Here is a 17,066-nt window from a genome sequence, read left to right as displayed (position 1 = left end):
AGACACAGACATCTCTGAAGCCACCATGACTGCAGCTTGAATCAGCGCAGATGCAATGTGTATGACGTAGAGGTCACAAGATTATATAATCAAGTTATGTTACTGCCAGATGTTTACCTGATTGCTGGGGACAAGACTCAGCCAGTACCACCTGGGAATAATGAAGAAGAACTGGATTTTCTGGCTGTGCACCTAGCCTAGCACACCGCTGAGAATAGCTGGGTGTGTGACAAACTCTTAAGGGATTACACCGAACATGGGGACCAGGCCTTGCTTGTGATGAATGCAGTTGATCTTTCCACAGATTGACTTGGACTAATTACTATCCTCTGCAATTCAGAGAAAATCACCCCCCACCCCGCAAAAAGGAAAAGAATCCAAATGCCTGAGGACTCATCCTATTTTTAATATGTTTAAACTGCTACAAATTTTTTAGAAGGTACAACATCAAGTGTTCATTCCTTCACAGTCACAGGCTTCAGCGGCAGGTGGCATGGGACAGATGCACCCTGCAGGCTTCAACAACAAACCCCATTCCTCACTGAGGTAATAGAAAAGTTCTGAAAATATCTTAGATGCATTTTTAGGTGTATTTATTTTCCTAAGGGACTAAATATAGAACTTGTCTAATAAAAAAAATAATAACCTCAAGATCAAAGCATAGCTTAACTAGCAGTGCCTAGAATACAGAAATGTTTTCATTAATTCCTTGCAAATGTCTGTGTAAATAAAACAGATTGTAAGCACTTCTTTCCTGGCTACAACTAAAACCATTGTAACAACCAAGAAAATGACTATGAAAGAAAGTAAATAGGCCAATTATTTATTCAAGCTAATAGTAATCTGTTATATTTTAAATGTTATTATTGCCTAACCATATAATATTTACCATAAAACATTTCACATACACAAACATACATATATAAAAGTATGTATACTATATTATATTCATGCACATTACATGCTTCTCTAAGGAGCCCAGACACTGACTTCACAAACACCTAGTCTACTTGAAGGCCATGATGAAATGCAGGTAAGGAGAGATTCTGAGTGTGCCTGTCCCCAGCTAGGCAGCCAATGTCCACATCTTCTGCAAATTTCAGATGCAGTAGAGAGTGTAGGAGAGGGAGGGCAGAGATTTCACTGAACCTGGTAAAGACTAAACAGCAGGATAGAAGTTACCATGAGTTTATTGCCTTTGTTTAGAAACAGCTTCATGCTGTCACACTGTGGCTGAAGCGCCGAAGGATGTCTGCGCTCCGTGTGAGCTGCTGAGCCAGGGTGCCTGTGATGTCTGCAGAGTCCCTCAGCCCAGACCGCAGAAGAAGCTCGACACAGGCCACGTGCTGACCTGCGCAGGCCAGGTGCAGGGCTGAATAGAGAAAGAAGTCACATGAACTTAGTGCACGATCCCCAAAGCAATACTGACCTGGTTGGTAGGTTGCTCCTAACAAAAATACTGATTCTTTCAATTGTACAGGTTTTATTTTTCCATAATCTGCCCGTATGACTGCCTATACTAGATAAAACATTCTCCCTTTTAACCTGATTGGGTTAGAAATGGCTTAAAAATAACAAGACCAACTGGAGAGGATTTAAGAGACTTGTCTAAAGCAACAAAGCAAGTTTATGAGAAGTAGGAGACTTCAAGTGGTACAGAAAACATTTTCAAAGTTTCGTGAAATTTCTGTGTAAGTAAAAATATCACCACAAATAAGAATAACGTGTCCAAACCCCTCCCTCGCCCCCCCAAAAAGCAATAAAACAAAAATGGCTGACAAATCTTCCTGTTCTGGTTAGAAATTAGCACTGGAGGGACTCTGGCTCTGTTCTCATCTTTAGGACAAATCCATGTCCCTGGACTTAGTGACCACCTTCTGTGGCGGGACAGTGAGTAATTAGTTATCTATGAGGCTTTTTTTTTTTTTAAAATTCTGAGTCTTTGAAGCATCATGAAGCTCCCACTAAACTCCTGAAGAATGGTGCAGAGAATGTTACTGAGGTCTATTTTAAAGTCCGAGTTTAAACAATTAGCTCTGACAATACCCTTTTGAGCCCTAAATTAAGAAAATTGTAATGGCTGTAGTTTTTACATACATTTCAAAGAGAGATGACCTATGAAGAATCTATAGAATGAATACCTGGATAGCTAGTAGCATCATGGGTGAAAATAAAAAGTGCTTTTATGTCACATATATTGTTGCAGTTTAAAATAAAAACAGTAATAGTAATAACAGTAGTAATGAATAGTAGTCACCATCACTGCCATGGTAACAGCAATAGTTCTATAGCTTTGCAAACACAGATGTTATTTTAAGGAAGTTGCTAGCTAGCATTAGCTCAGTATTAGTTAGGATTAAAAAAATGTACAACTGTAAAAAAAATGTTTTTAAAAGTCCATGTATTGTTTACATGCCACTGACTGATAATTTCCAAGGCACACAGAAGTCGTACCTGATCGATTTCTTTCATCTTTACAGTTAATGTCAGCACCCAAGGATACGAGCATCTGAACTGTGCTCACGTGTCCTTCCTGAGGGTTGAAATAAACTTGTTATCACTGTGACAAGGACCTTTCAACATAAACACTAATGTGTATATATATATATATGTTAGGTCCTTTTTCTAAAATTCTCAACTGCTAAAGCTGAATTTTCATATCTAAAGGAAAACTCATTACATCACACTCAAATTCCAGTATAAATCATTAAAGATAGATTTTGGTGATAACTATATTCTAATAGTTATTAGAATATAGATGGTCAACTTTGTAGGCCAAACTATCAACTAAAATAGTTGGATTTCCTTCAGTGTAATGAGTGTAATTATTGTGATTGCTTGTGAACATACAATTCCAAATCATCTCAAGCACATACATGCTTTGCTATAATCTTCAGGGCAGAAATAAACTAGAAAAGATGGTCACTTCTCCTGGGTAGAATTCTTACCATAGCTGGCATTATCATTCATGAGGTAATTCATACACTTTCTGTCTCACCAATTAGTCCATTAGTGTGTGGTGAGACTAAAATTAAGGTTGGAGGTTCAATTTTCCTGTGGGTAGACCCAACAGTGTCCCACTCTCCCTCCCCCGTGGCCACAGATCACACTCATAGCCCACCCTCGTTTATCTATCCACTTTCTCAGGGGAGTGCAGGCAAGAATGTGTAGTTCGCCAGAAAATATTTATTCTTGTTGCTAGAAAAACAAGAAAAGGAAAGTAGCCAATTATGTTAAAGACAATAAGCAAAAGACTCCTAGTATTTAAATGGGAGAATATAAGCAGCTGCTTTTATAGTGAGAACTTTTTACATGTATTAAATATTTTATACATCGGAGAGGCCAGTAAATGCAATTCCCTTGCCTTAAAGAAATTTTAACTTCTGAAATCTACTTAGGTATAGAGAGCTAGGAATTTGATCCAATGGAATTTTATAGCTTCAAATAACACTATTCTTGAAAACAAAAAAGGGCTGGAGGAAACATAAACTCTGGGCATTTTATGGAAAAAGGAGTGTTTTCAGTTTCTACCTAGCAACAAATAAAAAGGCAGGTTTCTATTTAAAGGGACATGGGGATTCAGAATCATGAACATTTCGGGAGCATATCATGAGCAATTTCTTTCTTCCACAGAGATGGAGCCAGAGAAAAAGGCTGTGGAGCTGTTCATCAGTGGAGTAAAGCAAGCCTAAGGAACTGAGGACAGCCTTATGAAAAAAAAAACAAACCTTAGCTGCATAATGAAGTGCTGTGAGGTGGGTTGATGTAGCTCTCACATCTACATCAATGCCAAGTTCAGAGACCAAGAATCGGATGGCTTCATTCTGCCCAGTGACTGCTGCCCTGTGTATAGCCTGGGCCCCCAGGGAATCCTCAGCAGAAATGCAAGCCTAATAGATTGGGAAGAGATAAGAACAAAAATAAGCAGAGAAACCTGGGTGCACAGATCTTCTGACATTTTAGCTAAACTTAATGGGTTATGTGCATTTTTCTGGGATGATGTTATATAGCTTTTGTCAGATTCTTAAAAGACTCTGTAAACAAACAAACAAACAAATAAAATGGTTAAGATTTAATGCTCTAAAGCAGGGGTCCCCAACCCCTGGCTGTTAGGAACCAGACAAGGGCAGGGAAGCTTTGCTCACATTACAGCCTGAGCTCTGCCTCCTGTTCCCCACCCTCCCTTCACCCCCTCCCCCGGCCCTGTCTGTGGAAAAACTGTCTTCCACAAAACCAGTCTCTGGTGCTAAAAAGGTTGGAGACCACTGCTTTAAAGTGTGCTAACAGTGCACTCAGTGGGGAGTTTGTTGTTATTACTATAAAACAGCCACTGTTTATTAAAATCTTACTTTGCTAATTGCTTTATGTACATTGTATTATTTATCCTTTAGAATAACCCTCTGAAGAATTTAAATTTGTCAGCATTTTACACATAAAAATACTGACGCTCAAAGAGGTCAAGGGGTCCCATGTGGGGACCATGGCAGTGCAGGAATTTGAACCCAGGATATGGATAACTATAACTTCTGTTTATCCTATGACCTAAACTCATAGGAAATAACAAAGGAATAAAACCAAACCATTACTATACCTTATGTTTTTCAAGGAGCAGCCTGGCTATGTTGATGTATCCACACTGAATTGCATCCATAAAGGGTGTGAGGCCACACTTGTCTCTGCAGTCTGGTTCATACTGACACCTAGGGCCCAAACCCAAAATAACAAAGCTGAGAAAAGCCACTGCTTCAGACCCAATGAACAGTTTAGTCTTGACCACCTGCAGTAGGTGACATGCCCTACAAATGATCTGTGAAAATCCAGAGCACTCTCCCTCTTTCCACCCATCTCAATATCAGAACTTAGGTCTTCAACAATGCGTCCATTTCTGGCAGTGAATCTGCTCCTCCTGTAACCTTTGTCACCCCACGTTATGGACTAGCAGCTGTCCAGCTTCTCGTGCCAGAAGCCCCGCAGTCATCCCTAGGCCCTCATGACTGATATATGACCAAAACCTCTCAATGCTTTCAGAATTTTTTTTTAAATGTATCTTTTTATCTCTGCTTTCTCCCCTTAGGACCAAGTCAATAGACAATAACCTCCTAACCATTTTCCTCACCTTGGCTTCTGCCTTGCTAATCCATTCTCACAGCTACCAGAATAATCTTTTCACCATGCAATTTGGGCGTGGCCACTCCTGTTAAAAACCTTTAACTATATACTTTCCAAAAACAAAGCACAAAATCTGGAACCTCAGCACAACCTCTGGTGGCCAAGATAATGTGGCACAAACTTACCTCTCCAGGTTTCTCTCACCCACATACCCCGAGCTTACAGCAAACTGTGTTCTTCCTGGTTGTCCTTTTTTCTAGGTCCTGCTTATTTCCTGGTCCTATCTGTCCTATCATCATCTTAGTCCCACCTCCTACCTATCCTATCTTCTTACATTCCTACCTTCCTTACAATCCTACTTGCCCCACTGCCTTCCTGATCATACCTTCTTCTTGGCCTATCTTCTCCTGTCCCACCTCTCCTTTTCCCGTTCCTGCCTTCAACCTCCTGCCCTATCTTCTCAGTCTCACCTCCCATAAGTCCAGTCATCTTCTCTCCTACCTTCTTCACGGTCCTGCTTTTTAACTGCTCTCTCATTTGCCCAGATCTTTGCTGCCTTTGCACTTGCTAATGCCCCTGCTTGGAACATTATTTCTCCATTCTTCAGCAAACACCAACTTATCATCACAGCTTCAATGTGACCTCACAGAGGCCTGTCTTCTCTCCTGCATCAACAGTACCCTTGCTTCCCCACACCGTTGTATACATTTTTTGTAGTATTACAGGTTTCCCATTATCTGAAAGTAGAGCATTCCTATGAAACCATTTGTAAGCCAAAATGGCATAAAGTGGTATCTCTAGCTTCCTGAAAGTTTGCATTACCTATACCACTTACTCCACTTTTATGAAAGACCTATATTAGTACAGTAACTGCTTTTCTTGTTAAGTAAATTTCCTCTTTGGATTTCTTTTGGTTAGTGAAAACAGGTAGTAATGTAGGTCTCATGTAAAGGCAAAGTGGGATAATGTGAACTTTCAGAAAGTTGGGATACCTGTATTACAATTTATAATTTTATGTTATTTATGTCTATGATTGCTTACACTTGGCTTCCACACCAGCCTACAGGGAAAGAACTGTTTGTTTTGCTTACCACTGAGCATCTAACACATAGGAAGTGCTTTAAAAAATGTCTGTTCAATGGATGAATACTTAAAAATTTCCAGACAACCAAGTATGTTCCAATATGCAGCAGATAAGCTTTACACATAAGCAGTGCTTTCAAGGTACTGCATTAAGTTCTCTTCTTGTGTTACTATATATTGTCTCCTCAGGTAATCTGTTGTACTCTTATGAATTCAGTCATCATTTCTATGTTGATAAGGCCCACATTTCTATCTCAGTCTATACCTTTCCTTTGGGCTTCATATCTGTGCCTCTGACTGTCCCCTTGATGTCTTTGCTTGGATGTCTCACAGGTACATCCAACTCAATGTGTCCAGAAGTGAAACTGGCATCTTCCCCACAAAACCTGCTCCTCCTCCACTGCTCTCTACCTTAGTAAATGGCACAAGCATGATCATACCAGCTGCTTAAGTGAGAAACCTGGAAGTGATCCTTGACTTTTCCTTCTCCCTCATTTGTTTTATGGAATTATTTCCCTAGATCTATTGATTCTATGTAAACATCTCCAAATCTTTTTCTTCATCCCTACAGTCAGTTTCTCAGTCCAGCAACCACGGTTTCTCTCCTGTCTAACTACAACAGCCTCCCAACAGTCTCCCAGCAACCTTCATAGCACCCACTGTTGCTTCTCCTCCAAGTCATTCAATATTTTGCAATCAGAGGATCTCTGAAAAATGCAGATTTCTTACCACCCATCTCTGTGCTTAAAACACTTCAGTGGAATCTTATATGCTTAGAATAAAGCCTAAAACCTGGCCTTCCTCTGCAGCCTTACCCTGCACCATTCCCCCATCATTACGGGCTTCAGCGTATATTGAGCTTTCAGTTTCTTATGTGTACTATGTTTTTTCTAGGCTCTGAGCATTCCCAGGTACTGTTTCCTCTGTTTGGAGTGCCCCCCTGCTTCCTACTGTCTGCCTCCTTCAGGTCACAGTTTAAATATCACTGGGGCTGAGATTCCTTACTCTTAAACCTAGTTGTGTCTTCCTGTCATATGCTCCTGTAGGGATCCTGCAACTCTTTGTAATGGTCGCTAGACTAGCACGACTTGTGCACTGTCTGTGACTTCCATGAGAGGGAAGCCACATTGTCTCATTTCTGTTGCAGCCCCAGCATCTGGTACAATTCATAATAGGTACTGAATAAATAGATGAATATTGTTGAATTAACAGACAAATGAATGATCTTCTCTCATGTTTGTCAGCTATTTTTGTTTTATGTTGAGCTATCTGCTTATATCCTTTCTTCACTTCTCCCTTGGTGCCTTAGTTGCTCTATGAACAATTTGCTTGAGTTCTTCATGTAGCATTGATACTAACTGTCATAAATAGCAAGTATCTTCCTCAATTTGCTGTTTTATTCTTACCTCTGAAGAAGCACCTTTACTGCTTCTAAACAGCCATGCATTGCTGGGAGAAGAGAGTGGAGAATTAGAGCTTTTAGGTGGACATATAAAAGGCTTCTTTCCTCCTGGCACTGGTCTCTGTCCCATTTTTTAGCTATGACTTACAGGAAAGTATAATTATATTAGGTACATAAATAAAAATTTGGCTGGATAACTGGTAAAGAATGTTTTTACTGAATAGGTCTATAGCCAAAACTGATTCTCTTTTTTAGTACTTTTACAACAAATTTTCAGTCCTAAACTTATCTCCTCACTTTTTTCTGCCTAGAAAATGTAAAACATTTTAAGAGTAATCTATGACAAAATAACCAGGAATTTAATTCTCCTACTAAAAATAACTATAGTCAATAATAAAGATTTTTGACTCTCTGTGCTCTAGTACTTTGTGTGAACGACAGGGTGCTGTTTCTCCAGAAGGGTAGGGGAGCTTGCTGGACAATCTGCGAGCAAGGAAACATTTGCTACCCACTGGCAAAGTTTTAAAAAGAATTCCTTGGTCTCTACCTGCCCACTGTAGGTAGAACAAATGCATGCTTATTTTCTAAGCTATATTATGTCACGAGCATTGACTTTTAGAGAAACTAACAATCCTGTATTGTAACTCAATGCACTCTCTAGAAGGCTGAAGATTATTTTCTAACTTTCTTGGTCTGGATTGTTGAGCTCATTAACATCTATTTCATCTTATGCCATCGCATTTTTGCTTGTTACTAATTTTAAATACTGTACAAATAGATAATTCAGAATTAAGAATAATTATTCAAAACAATGAAAGCTATGCCCCAAATTTATGTTTGACATCATCACTAGATAAATCAAATACACTCAGATCCAAGTATTAATTATAAGCACCCATATTTATTTAAATGGGTAGTGCTGTTGTAGGTATTGCTGAGGATATTTAAAAAAACCATCTCTTTTCCTACTGCCTTTAATAATACAAACAATGTAGAAATGATAAGGTAGTAGCAGCTAGTTCTGTGCTCACGTGTTAAGCACTGTGTTATGGGTTTTACATACATCTGTCTCCTTAAACCCTTTAAGAACCTTGTGATATGGGTATCAGTATCATCAATATCTTGCTGATGAGGAAACTTGCTAGTGAGGAACAGAACCAGCTTGCCATCTAGCTGGGGAGAGTAGGAATGATATGCACGAACAGTGACCTAATATAAGAAAGAAGAGCATGTTAAGTGCCAAATGGCATTAGCTTCAGAAACTAAGTATATGCCAAAACACCCAAAAGCAGCTCTTATTCCCTGATCTCTTTTCCAAAACCCTCCAACTTGGTGACATTCGCCAGTGCTGGGAAGGCAAGCTGCACATCTGTGCTTGCATGCCTGCCGAACTCTGGACCATACCTGCCGTGTGCAGAGGAGTTCTGCCAATTTTGCTCTCTGTCTTCCAGGAATCTGGGCAAACAGTGAGCAAATACTGGAGGATTTGAGGGTCACCTTCTCGGCAGGCAATGTGGAAGCTGTTCCAGCCATCTTTGTTCTTCAGAAGTGGATTTGCACCATGTTCCACAAGGTCCTGGATCACCCCAAGATTCTTCCTTGTGCAAGCCATCATCAGAGGAGTCCTGAGGCCAAATAGGACAAGCTGTCAGGTGGAGGGGCAGCTGAGACATGAGAAGGGTGTGACCAGGTTTTTAGAGAAACATACATCCTTCATAGAGATGAAAAACCTAGAGAACTCAGCAGTCTTGGAAGCTGGAAAAACTGGCAACTTCTCTGCCTATCCTGATGACCCTGGGTGAAATAACAAGGGGAAAATGGTTGTGATATAGGCACGCCTACAGGAAGGGGATACTGAAGAGGCAAAGCTGCTCCTGAGCTAGTTTATAGTATGGCACCGAATCTGGACTGAGCTAATACAAACCATAAAGTATGTCCTGAAGAATACTGCATAAGAAGTACTCTGCTGGCCTTATCCCAACCACTTCAGTCAGAAACCATTTATTAATTACATTGTGCTGAAAAGGAGTTTAAAAAGAGCATTTGACACAGCATCTAGCCATAAAAAGCATACACTGGTGAAGCAAATAAAGCAATGTGATTACAATAAGTTTCTGAACTGACTTGTGTCCACAACTATAGGAGAGTGAACATATGATTTGGGGTAAGCCATTTCACTTCCATGAGTGTCTTGGTTTTTTCTCTGCAAAACAAAGGGGCTATGATTTCTGAAGAGCAGGGGCAGGTCTTGTTTATCTCCTCATTCCCAGGGTAAGAACCTCTGTCTGGCACACAGTGGGAGCTCACTATACTTGAATGATCTCTAAAGTTTCATTATAAAAAAGGTAATGTGGTAATGACAGTGAATGAGAAATTATGGGGGGAAACCCCAGATAAATGAAGGCTTAAATCTTCAGGAGCTTCACAGAGGGAATGAATCTTGAGCAAGGTATAACTGGATAATTGGAAAAGCAGAGAATGTATTTCAGAAAGCCAAAAAGGTAAGAATGGGAAAAATGTCTTACTGTGACTACACATATCCCAAATACATGATCAAATAAACCTCCTCCTTTTAGAGTGTGTGTGTGTGTGTGTGTGTGTGTGTGTGTGTGTGTGTTTGGAGGCTCCTTCCTTATCTGAAGAATTACTTTAAGGAATATATGAGGTCATTGCCTCTTGGAACTGTCTTTATTTTATTTTATTATTTATTTATTTTTTAAAATATTTTATTTATTTATTTTTAGAGAGAGGGTAAGGAAGGATGAAAGAGAGGGAGAGAAATATCAACATGTGATTGCCTCTGGTGTGCCCTCTACTGGGGACCTGGCCTGCAACTCAGGCATGTGCCCTGACTGGGAATCAAACCAGGGACCCATTGGTTTGCCAGCTGGTGCTCAGTCCACTGAACCACACCAGCTAGGGCATATTTTATTTTTTTAAACATCACCCAAGGGTGTTTATTGATTTTAGAGAGAGTGGAAGTGGGAGCAGGGGGCGATAGAGGTAAGGGAGAGGGAGATAGAGTTTGGATCAGTTGCCTCCAGGGACCAAACCTGCAACCTAGGTATGCGACCTGACCCAGGATTGAACCCACAACCTTTTGGTATATGGGACAAAGCTCCAACCAACCAAACCATCCCGCCAGGGTTTAGAACTGTCTTTAGATCAATTTACTAGCAGCACAAGAAAATAAATCTTGTGCTTAGTCACAGCCAAAGTGCAACCCTCAAAACACAACCGGGCCTACTCCCCTCATTACTGTAAATACTCTTTACTGCATATGGTTGTATGCTGTGTTTCTTATTTATATCACATCAGGAATTACTTGTAAGCAAGAACTTCATTATGTTATGAATCTTAAGGCCTTCATAATCTCTAAGGAGCCGGACTCAGGGAGTACTGAAAACATTGGTCTAACAAAATGCAATTGGTTTGTGTGATAGTAAACGTGAGTATCTTTGACTATGGAAGTGGTTATGCAAGGTTTTATACATAACAAAAACACAGAGAGCACCACCTTCACACAAGTGTATGTATAATCTGGTGGACTGTGAATGAATATATTGTTTGCAGCAATGTCAGTTTCTTAGTTCTGTTATTATGATGTAACTGTGTAAGATGTTAACTTTGGGGGAGCCTGGGGCAAGGGCATGTGGGACTTCCCTGAACATTTCCTTGAATATAACTTTCTGTGAATCTATAACTATTTCAAAATAAAAAGTTAAGTCAATGCCATTGGTGAAGTAATCATTTACCTAGATGTCCCTAGAAGAACTACATATCCTGGGGCTCACGTTTTATGTAGTACAGACAATTCATTGTTTTATATTATTCTATCTGGTAATATTCTGTACTGTTCCCTGCTTTTTAAAGGGAAGCAAATGCCTGGACCAGTTGATTCTCCAAGGGTAGGAACAATGTGTCCTAATGGGGAAGGCTGAGAAGCTATGCAGTAGAGGCAAAGTAAATGAGAATCTATGATTCTGCGGGAAAGGGGTATCTTTCTGGATACCCCTAAATATTCCGCCACCTACCAGTCACCCCTCTTCAGGCAGTCGACCATGGCTCCCCCGCACAGCAGGTACCGCACGCAGTCCCGGTGGCCCATGGAGGCAGCTTCGTGTAGAGGCCGCTTGTAGTCTCGGTTGGCCGACTCGATGTCCAAGTCCCAGTCCTCAGCCAGACAGGCAAGAATGTCCCGACGCCCGTGACGGGCCGCGCAATGCAGCAAGGTGTCGCCCGCTAGCCCGGGGCAGCCAGCGCCCCCAAGTCTCTGCAGTTCCTCCCGCAGGATGCACAGCCGGCCTTCTTGCACCAGCCTGAAGAGCCGCCTCGGGTCCCCGGGTGCCGCCATGGTCACTGGGGCCAGACGAGGTGTCAAGAGTCCCCTGACCTGCCCTGGGGTGGGCGTACTGTACGCCACCCGGGTGTCCGTTTCTCACTCTGGACCCCACTCAGGGGTGGAGCCGGGAAGAGACCGAGCTTCCCTAGGCTGGGTGGTTAGTGCACCTGCAAACTCGCTTCGCAGGTCGCTGGTAACCTGTGCTCCAGGTGTGGGCAAAGCAGTGTTCCCGGAAGCGCGGCACTTAGGGAAGCTGCCGCCCATGTGGGTTTCATTTTGGGGCAAACCACTGGATAGTGCGTTAGCTGTTGTCAAACCCACCACCTGGCCGCCCCGTGCCCGTCGTGCCGCCTGGCGCCCGTCGGGGACCGCTCTCACTCTGCGTCGTATCGGGGCAGCCCGGGATCTGACTTCCTCCAGGGAAGGGGGTTAGTGAGGTACCCGCACTAGCGAAGAGCTCCGATTTTGGCCTACTGGATGGCAGCTCCGCGCCCACGAGACACTGGTGAAGGAGCCCGCTGGGAGCCACCGCCCACACTCTTTACCAGGGAGACGCCGCTCTTGGGGATGGGGTGGGGTCCCGCACGTCCCGATCCACGGCCAAGCCCTCATTAAACCGTAAGCAACCTCCACCCCACTGCTGCCGCTCCGTAGGTCCCCGAGAGCTCGGAGGAACTCTGGGAAAGTTTCCATTGGCCACTAATCCGTAGCGGAAGCACGGGCAGGAGGGGCCGCTGGCCTAGGCCGCGCCCCCTCCACACTCGCTTTCCGATTGGCCGCGGGGGAAGTCCGTCAGCCCAGGGCTGGCCCTTCCCGGGGCAGCTTTGGGGCCGAGCTGTCAGAGGAAGTCCGAGGCCTGCTCTGTCTAGCGCTGCCTTGTGGACGCCAGGGCTGGGAGTCGAGACTGCCCCGGTCCGGGGGCGACGGCGGTGGCTGCAGCCCCCGTCCGGAGCGCCATAGTGCGTGAGGCCACGGACGTGGCACGGAGCGCGGGCGGGACCCTGAGCTGTGAACACTTAATCTTTTGGGGTCCTGAGCAAGGGTCTGGTATCTCCGGGCGGGGGGCGGGTCTGCGGGGGGTGTGAGGACCCCGGGCCTGGGCTGTCGGGAGGCGGGTGAGCTGACGGCTTGTGGCGGGGTTTGCAGGGTGGAGGCCGAGGGGCGCACCTACACTATGTTCTAGCGCTCGGGAAGTGGGGAGGTCGTCGTTTCTCGGTGTTTCTAGGAGTCACGGGGAATGTGGCCTCTGCTGCAGGCAAGACAGCATTCTTTTTTTACTCTGGTATTTTGACCTTGGGCAAGTCATTTTATTGCTTCCTTTTGCCTCTTTTACTTGTAGTCTCCCTCCCCCTTACCTGAATACTAAGAAAAACTGAGGTAATGTGGGAAGGCCTTGAGCTTGTGGAAGATACGTTAAGATCTCAGCAAGCTGTATGGGGGGCTGGAAGGAATTTGAGTAGGTGTTGAGTTCTTTCTCTTTCTAATTAGGTACTAGTTATTTAAACCTCTTGGTGTTTTCAGTTCCTTTAAAGGTAAAATGGGAGTTGCTACTATTTGCCAGACCTAGAAACAATTATGCTCTACATATTATTTTGCACTCTCTGGTGTACAAAGCACTTTATGTAACCTGCAAACAGCCCTTTGAGGCATCATCATAGATGGGGCCTAAAAAGTTAGTGATTTTGCCATGAAAGTATAGATTATAATAAAGTCCGATGGAAGGAAGGATGGTAACAGCTAGTGAGTGCCTGCTAGTTCCTGGCCCTGCGCTAAAGTAAATTGAGGGGATAAAGTGGAAAAAAAAAATGCCTCTGGTATGGGCTTATGAAAACCCATTTTAACAGTGAGCAGATTAAATTCGGTTAACTTACTGAACAATATCGACATTCACTGGAGACAATACCAGGTCCTCTATCAACTTTGCCAAAATGTTTGCCATTGTGTCTTGCCATTTAAAAAAAAAAATAAAGAAGGCACGAAAGTGATTTGAAATACATGAAGTTTTAGAAAATGCCAAGCATTGTTCCTTCTGCTGCTGTTGGAGTCAATGTAAATGGAAGTTAAGGCATCTGGTAGCTTTACAGTTTCTGCTGCAAATGCTCTGCTCGTCCTAATTACAAATCAGTCCACCTTCTCTTGCTTCATGCCTCCAGTTTCCCTGTTTTAAAAACAAAATTGAAAGACATTGGATGCACGATAGGATGATTTTAAATCCAGATGATTAGTTACTTAGCTGCTATCAAATGCAATTATTCCCTTGTCTTTTTAGAAACTTATTTTGATCTGTATCCCCCTTTAGATAACTAATTGATAATGTATGTAAATATGTCCACAGTCCCTGTGATTTTCTGGAGCAAAAGCTTGGTGTACAGGAAGCAAATGGATGGAGCTATTCTGGGCTCTTGCTGATTTTCCATTTGGGTTGCCCATTTCCTTTGTACAGGCTTTTGATATTTGTGGTATTTTGTGGTCTGGCCTTTACTGTGTCATTATGCAGGGAGTCATGTTGCCATTGTGGTTTGCCTCTTGTCTGTCTGAGTTCCTTTCTCCTGCATTGTATTTCATGGTCATGTAGCATTCAGCAGTAGTCATTGGTGTCTTGATCATTTGACATGTTTTGTGATCTGTGAATGTGTGAACACCAGACTATTGGTGTTGGACTTAGAGCTCTAACTTCAGACCTGTTGTCATCATCTTTTCTCTGCTTGTCATATCCCTCTGTCCTTCCTGGGCTGACTTTGTTTGAAGACTGAATTTGGTTCTGTCTTTGCCCTTCTGGCTGTGGAATCATCTTCTAGAAGCATCTCACCAAAACACCTCAAATCTTATGTCTCAACTGTCATTCACATGCCCTTTGAGGACCAGTCTCATCAAAGTACTTCCTGGAGCTTTACTTAGTATTCCACAGATAACTTTTTTTTTTTTAAATCTCACCCAAGGATATGTTTCTTATTGATTTTAGAGAGATGAAGGGAGAGAGAGAGAGAATGATGGATCGGTTGCCTTCTGTACATGTCCCAGGTAGGGTTCAAACTGGAGACCTAGCCATGTGCCCAGACTGGGAATTGAACCCATGACCTTTTGGTGCATGGGACTACACTCCAACCAACTGAGCCACACAGCCAGGGCTCCACAGATAACTTTAAAACAAAAACAAACAATTATTTTCAAAACTGAAAACTTTTACCCTCCCCTCACTCCAGGAAAAAGTGATTAAAAGAAAAACACTGTCTCTCCTTTATTTCTTAATGTGTTAATGACATTATCATTAAGTTCCAGCTGGAAATGTCAGTTATCTTTGTTCTTTCTTTTTTTATCTTTCTCTTCTAGTCTTGTTAGAAAAGATTCGTTGATCTTCACTTTTCCCTACTCCTTATTTCTGTTGCTGCTCTCAAGCCTTTACCAACTCTTGCTTTGGTTAGTAAACTCATGTTCTGCCTTGTTTTCCTGACAATCTTCGTGTTTACCGTATATCCAGTGTTACTGTTCTAATGCGTAAATTTGATTCTATAATATATCAACCCTGCTTAAAAACTAGATGGTTCTCTGAATTGCCTACCCAATAATGTCCAATTTCCTTAACATTATACAGGTGTGGGCAAAAGTAGGTTTACTGTGTGAGTACATGAAACACAGAATTTATGCTTGTATTATTTATTAATTATTATAGTATTTTCCATATGAACAACTGTAGACCTACTTTTCCCCACTCCTGTTAAGGACCTTTATAGTCTGTGCCTCCAAGTTCCTTTTCCAGCTTTGTCTCCCATTCACAAATCCCTTGTTCTAATGAAACTCAACTTCCCATCACACACTTGCTGTGCTATGTCTCTGTGATTTTGAACATATTATTTCTTTTGCCATACTGAATCCTACTCATGTTTTGAGGCTGAGCTCTTCATAAAGGCTTTTTCAACTTTCCTAACTATTCACTTTTGTTTACATATTATCATAGCACTTCATGTGTGCATTTGTGTGGAACTTATATTGCCTTATGTATAATAATTTGCATTTGTTTTGGTAGTTGCCTTGTGGGCAAGCTAAGTCTTACTGATTTTTCTACCTTCAGTGCCTAAAATGACATTTGACGCCAGAGATACCAAGAGAAGAAGCATTTGTGGTGTTTATAATGAATTTTGGACATAGTGAATACTTAAAAGTGGTTGTAGAATGAATTGACCATAGAAAAAGTCTTTCAAATATATAAAAAACATGCTTTAGCCTGTAAAAAAATGATTATTTTCTTGTATTTCCTTATTTAAAAAAATCATTCTTGCCCTGGCTGATGTGGTTCAGTGGACTGAGTGCTGCCGGGCCTGCAACCAAAGGATCTCCGGTTCGATTCCCAGTCAGCACACATACCTGGGTTGCAGACCAGTTCCCCAGTAGTGGGTGTGCGAGAGACAACCACACAGTGATGTTTTTGTCCCTCTCTTTCTCCCTTACTTCCCTCTCTCTAAAAATAAATAAATGAAATATTAAAAAATCATTCTTTTCCTGTAAGAAGCATTCACAGAGAAAAGCTCCTGCCATCTTAGTTTGCGGTGTTAAGTGAACGTGTCTCTAAGGGAGGAGCAGGCATCTGCAAGATGTGTAAGGACTTAAGGATGAGTGAGCCTGGAGCTTAGTTTTCAGTTTGGAGAGAAGTAGGCTGTGGTGCTGGGGAAGACCTGGCTTTGCATCAAGAGTGGGTACTTGGGAAGGAGCTAGCTTGGTAGTGTTTTCTCTCTGTGTTTGTCTCTTTTAGAACTAAAGGGGACAAAAATATTTTGAAGTTTTTCCATTTTGAGTCTACAGTATTTAGTAATGTTTTCCCTGTAGTTCCATTATTCATATACTTGGTTGTTATTAATTCATTGGTTATGATATTGCACAATGATTTTTAAAAAGTGACAAATTAAACCTAAGGTTTTTAGAAGCTGCTTTAAATCTTTCTGGGCATGGAAGGGAGGATGTTATAGCTGGAAGAACACTGGACTCAGGGAGTCAAAGGAGCTACGTTCTATCATCTACAAGTTGTGTTGTGACTTCAAGCAAGCCTTCTCCGAGACCCAGTTTAATCATGGCACAATTGTAGGATTGTGTGAAGATTGAATGAGAGTATGTGAAAGAACTTTAAAAGCTAAGAAG

At 42.1% G+C, this 17,066-nt stretch overlaps 2 protein-coding genes across 4 annotated transcripts in view; one reads left to right on the top strand and one right to left on the bottom strand.

Annotated features, from left to right (window-relative positions):
- Positions 1-382: 382 nt before the first annotated feature.
- ANKRD16 (ankyrin repeat domain 16) lies at positions 383-11,953 on the bottom strand. 3 transcript variants are annotated; one of them, XM_045858108.1, is made up of 7 exons: positions 11,629-11,953; positions 8,999-9,219; positions 7,599-7,641; positions 4,592-4,700; positions 3,729-3,890; positions 2,455-2,533; positions 383-1,372 (listed from the first exon to the last, which is right to left on the bottom strand). In XM_045858108.1, exons 1-7 carry the CDS (start codon positions 11,946-11,948, stop codon positions 1,215-1,217), a joined length of 1,092 nt encoding a protein of 363 aa, XP_045714064.1. In that variant the 5' UTR covers positions 11,949-11,953; the 3' UTR covers positions 383-1,214. The 3 variants fall into 3 exon arrangements, with proteins under 3 accessions (XP_045714064.1, XP_045714065.1, XP_045714067.1); XM_045858109.1 differs by having other exon boundaries at positions 9,092-9,219; XM_045858111.1 differs by lacking the exon at positions 2,455-2,533.
- Positions 11,954-12,764: 811 nt separating this feature from the next.
- FBH1 (F-box DNA helicase 1) overlaps positions 12,765-17,066 on the top strand; it is a 43,770-nt gene continuing 39,468 nt past the window's right edge. The window contains exon 1 of the mRNA XM_045858149.1: positions 12,765-12,895. Coding sequence (XP_045714105.1) covers position 12,895 — 1 coding nt within the window. The 5' untranslated portion in view covers positions 12,765-12,894. The remainder of the gene's footprint in view (positions 12,896-17,066) is intronic.

Source organism: Phyllostomus hastatus, unplaced genomic scaffold (genome assembly GCF_019186645.2).
Source record: "Phyllostomus hastatus isolate PE091 unplaced genomic scaffold, TTU_PhHast_1.1 phas_scaffold_1674, whole genome shotgun sequence".
NCBI classification, from domain to species: Eukaryota; Metazoa; Chordata; class Mammalia; order Chiroptera; family Phyllostomidae; genus Phyllostomus; species Phyllostomus hastatus.
This window is presented reverse-complemented; position numbering and strand designations above follow the sequence as displayed.

Excerpts from the sequence above, each read along its gene's own strand:
- ANKRD16 (XM_045858108.1), bottom strand. The coding sequence starts at position 11,948 with ATGGCGGCACCCGGGGACCCGAGGCGGCTCTTCAGGCTGGTGCAAGAA. Across the intron at positions 9,220-11,628 it reads TGCCTGAAGAGGGGTGACTG|GACTCCTCTGATGATGGCTT; the intron begins GTAGGTGGCGGA and ends ATTTGGCCTCAG. Across the intron at positions 7,642-8,998 it reads AACTCCTCTGCACACGGCAG|CAATGCATGGCTGTTTAGAA; the intron begins GTATGGTCCAGA and ends CTCTTCTCCCAG.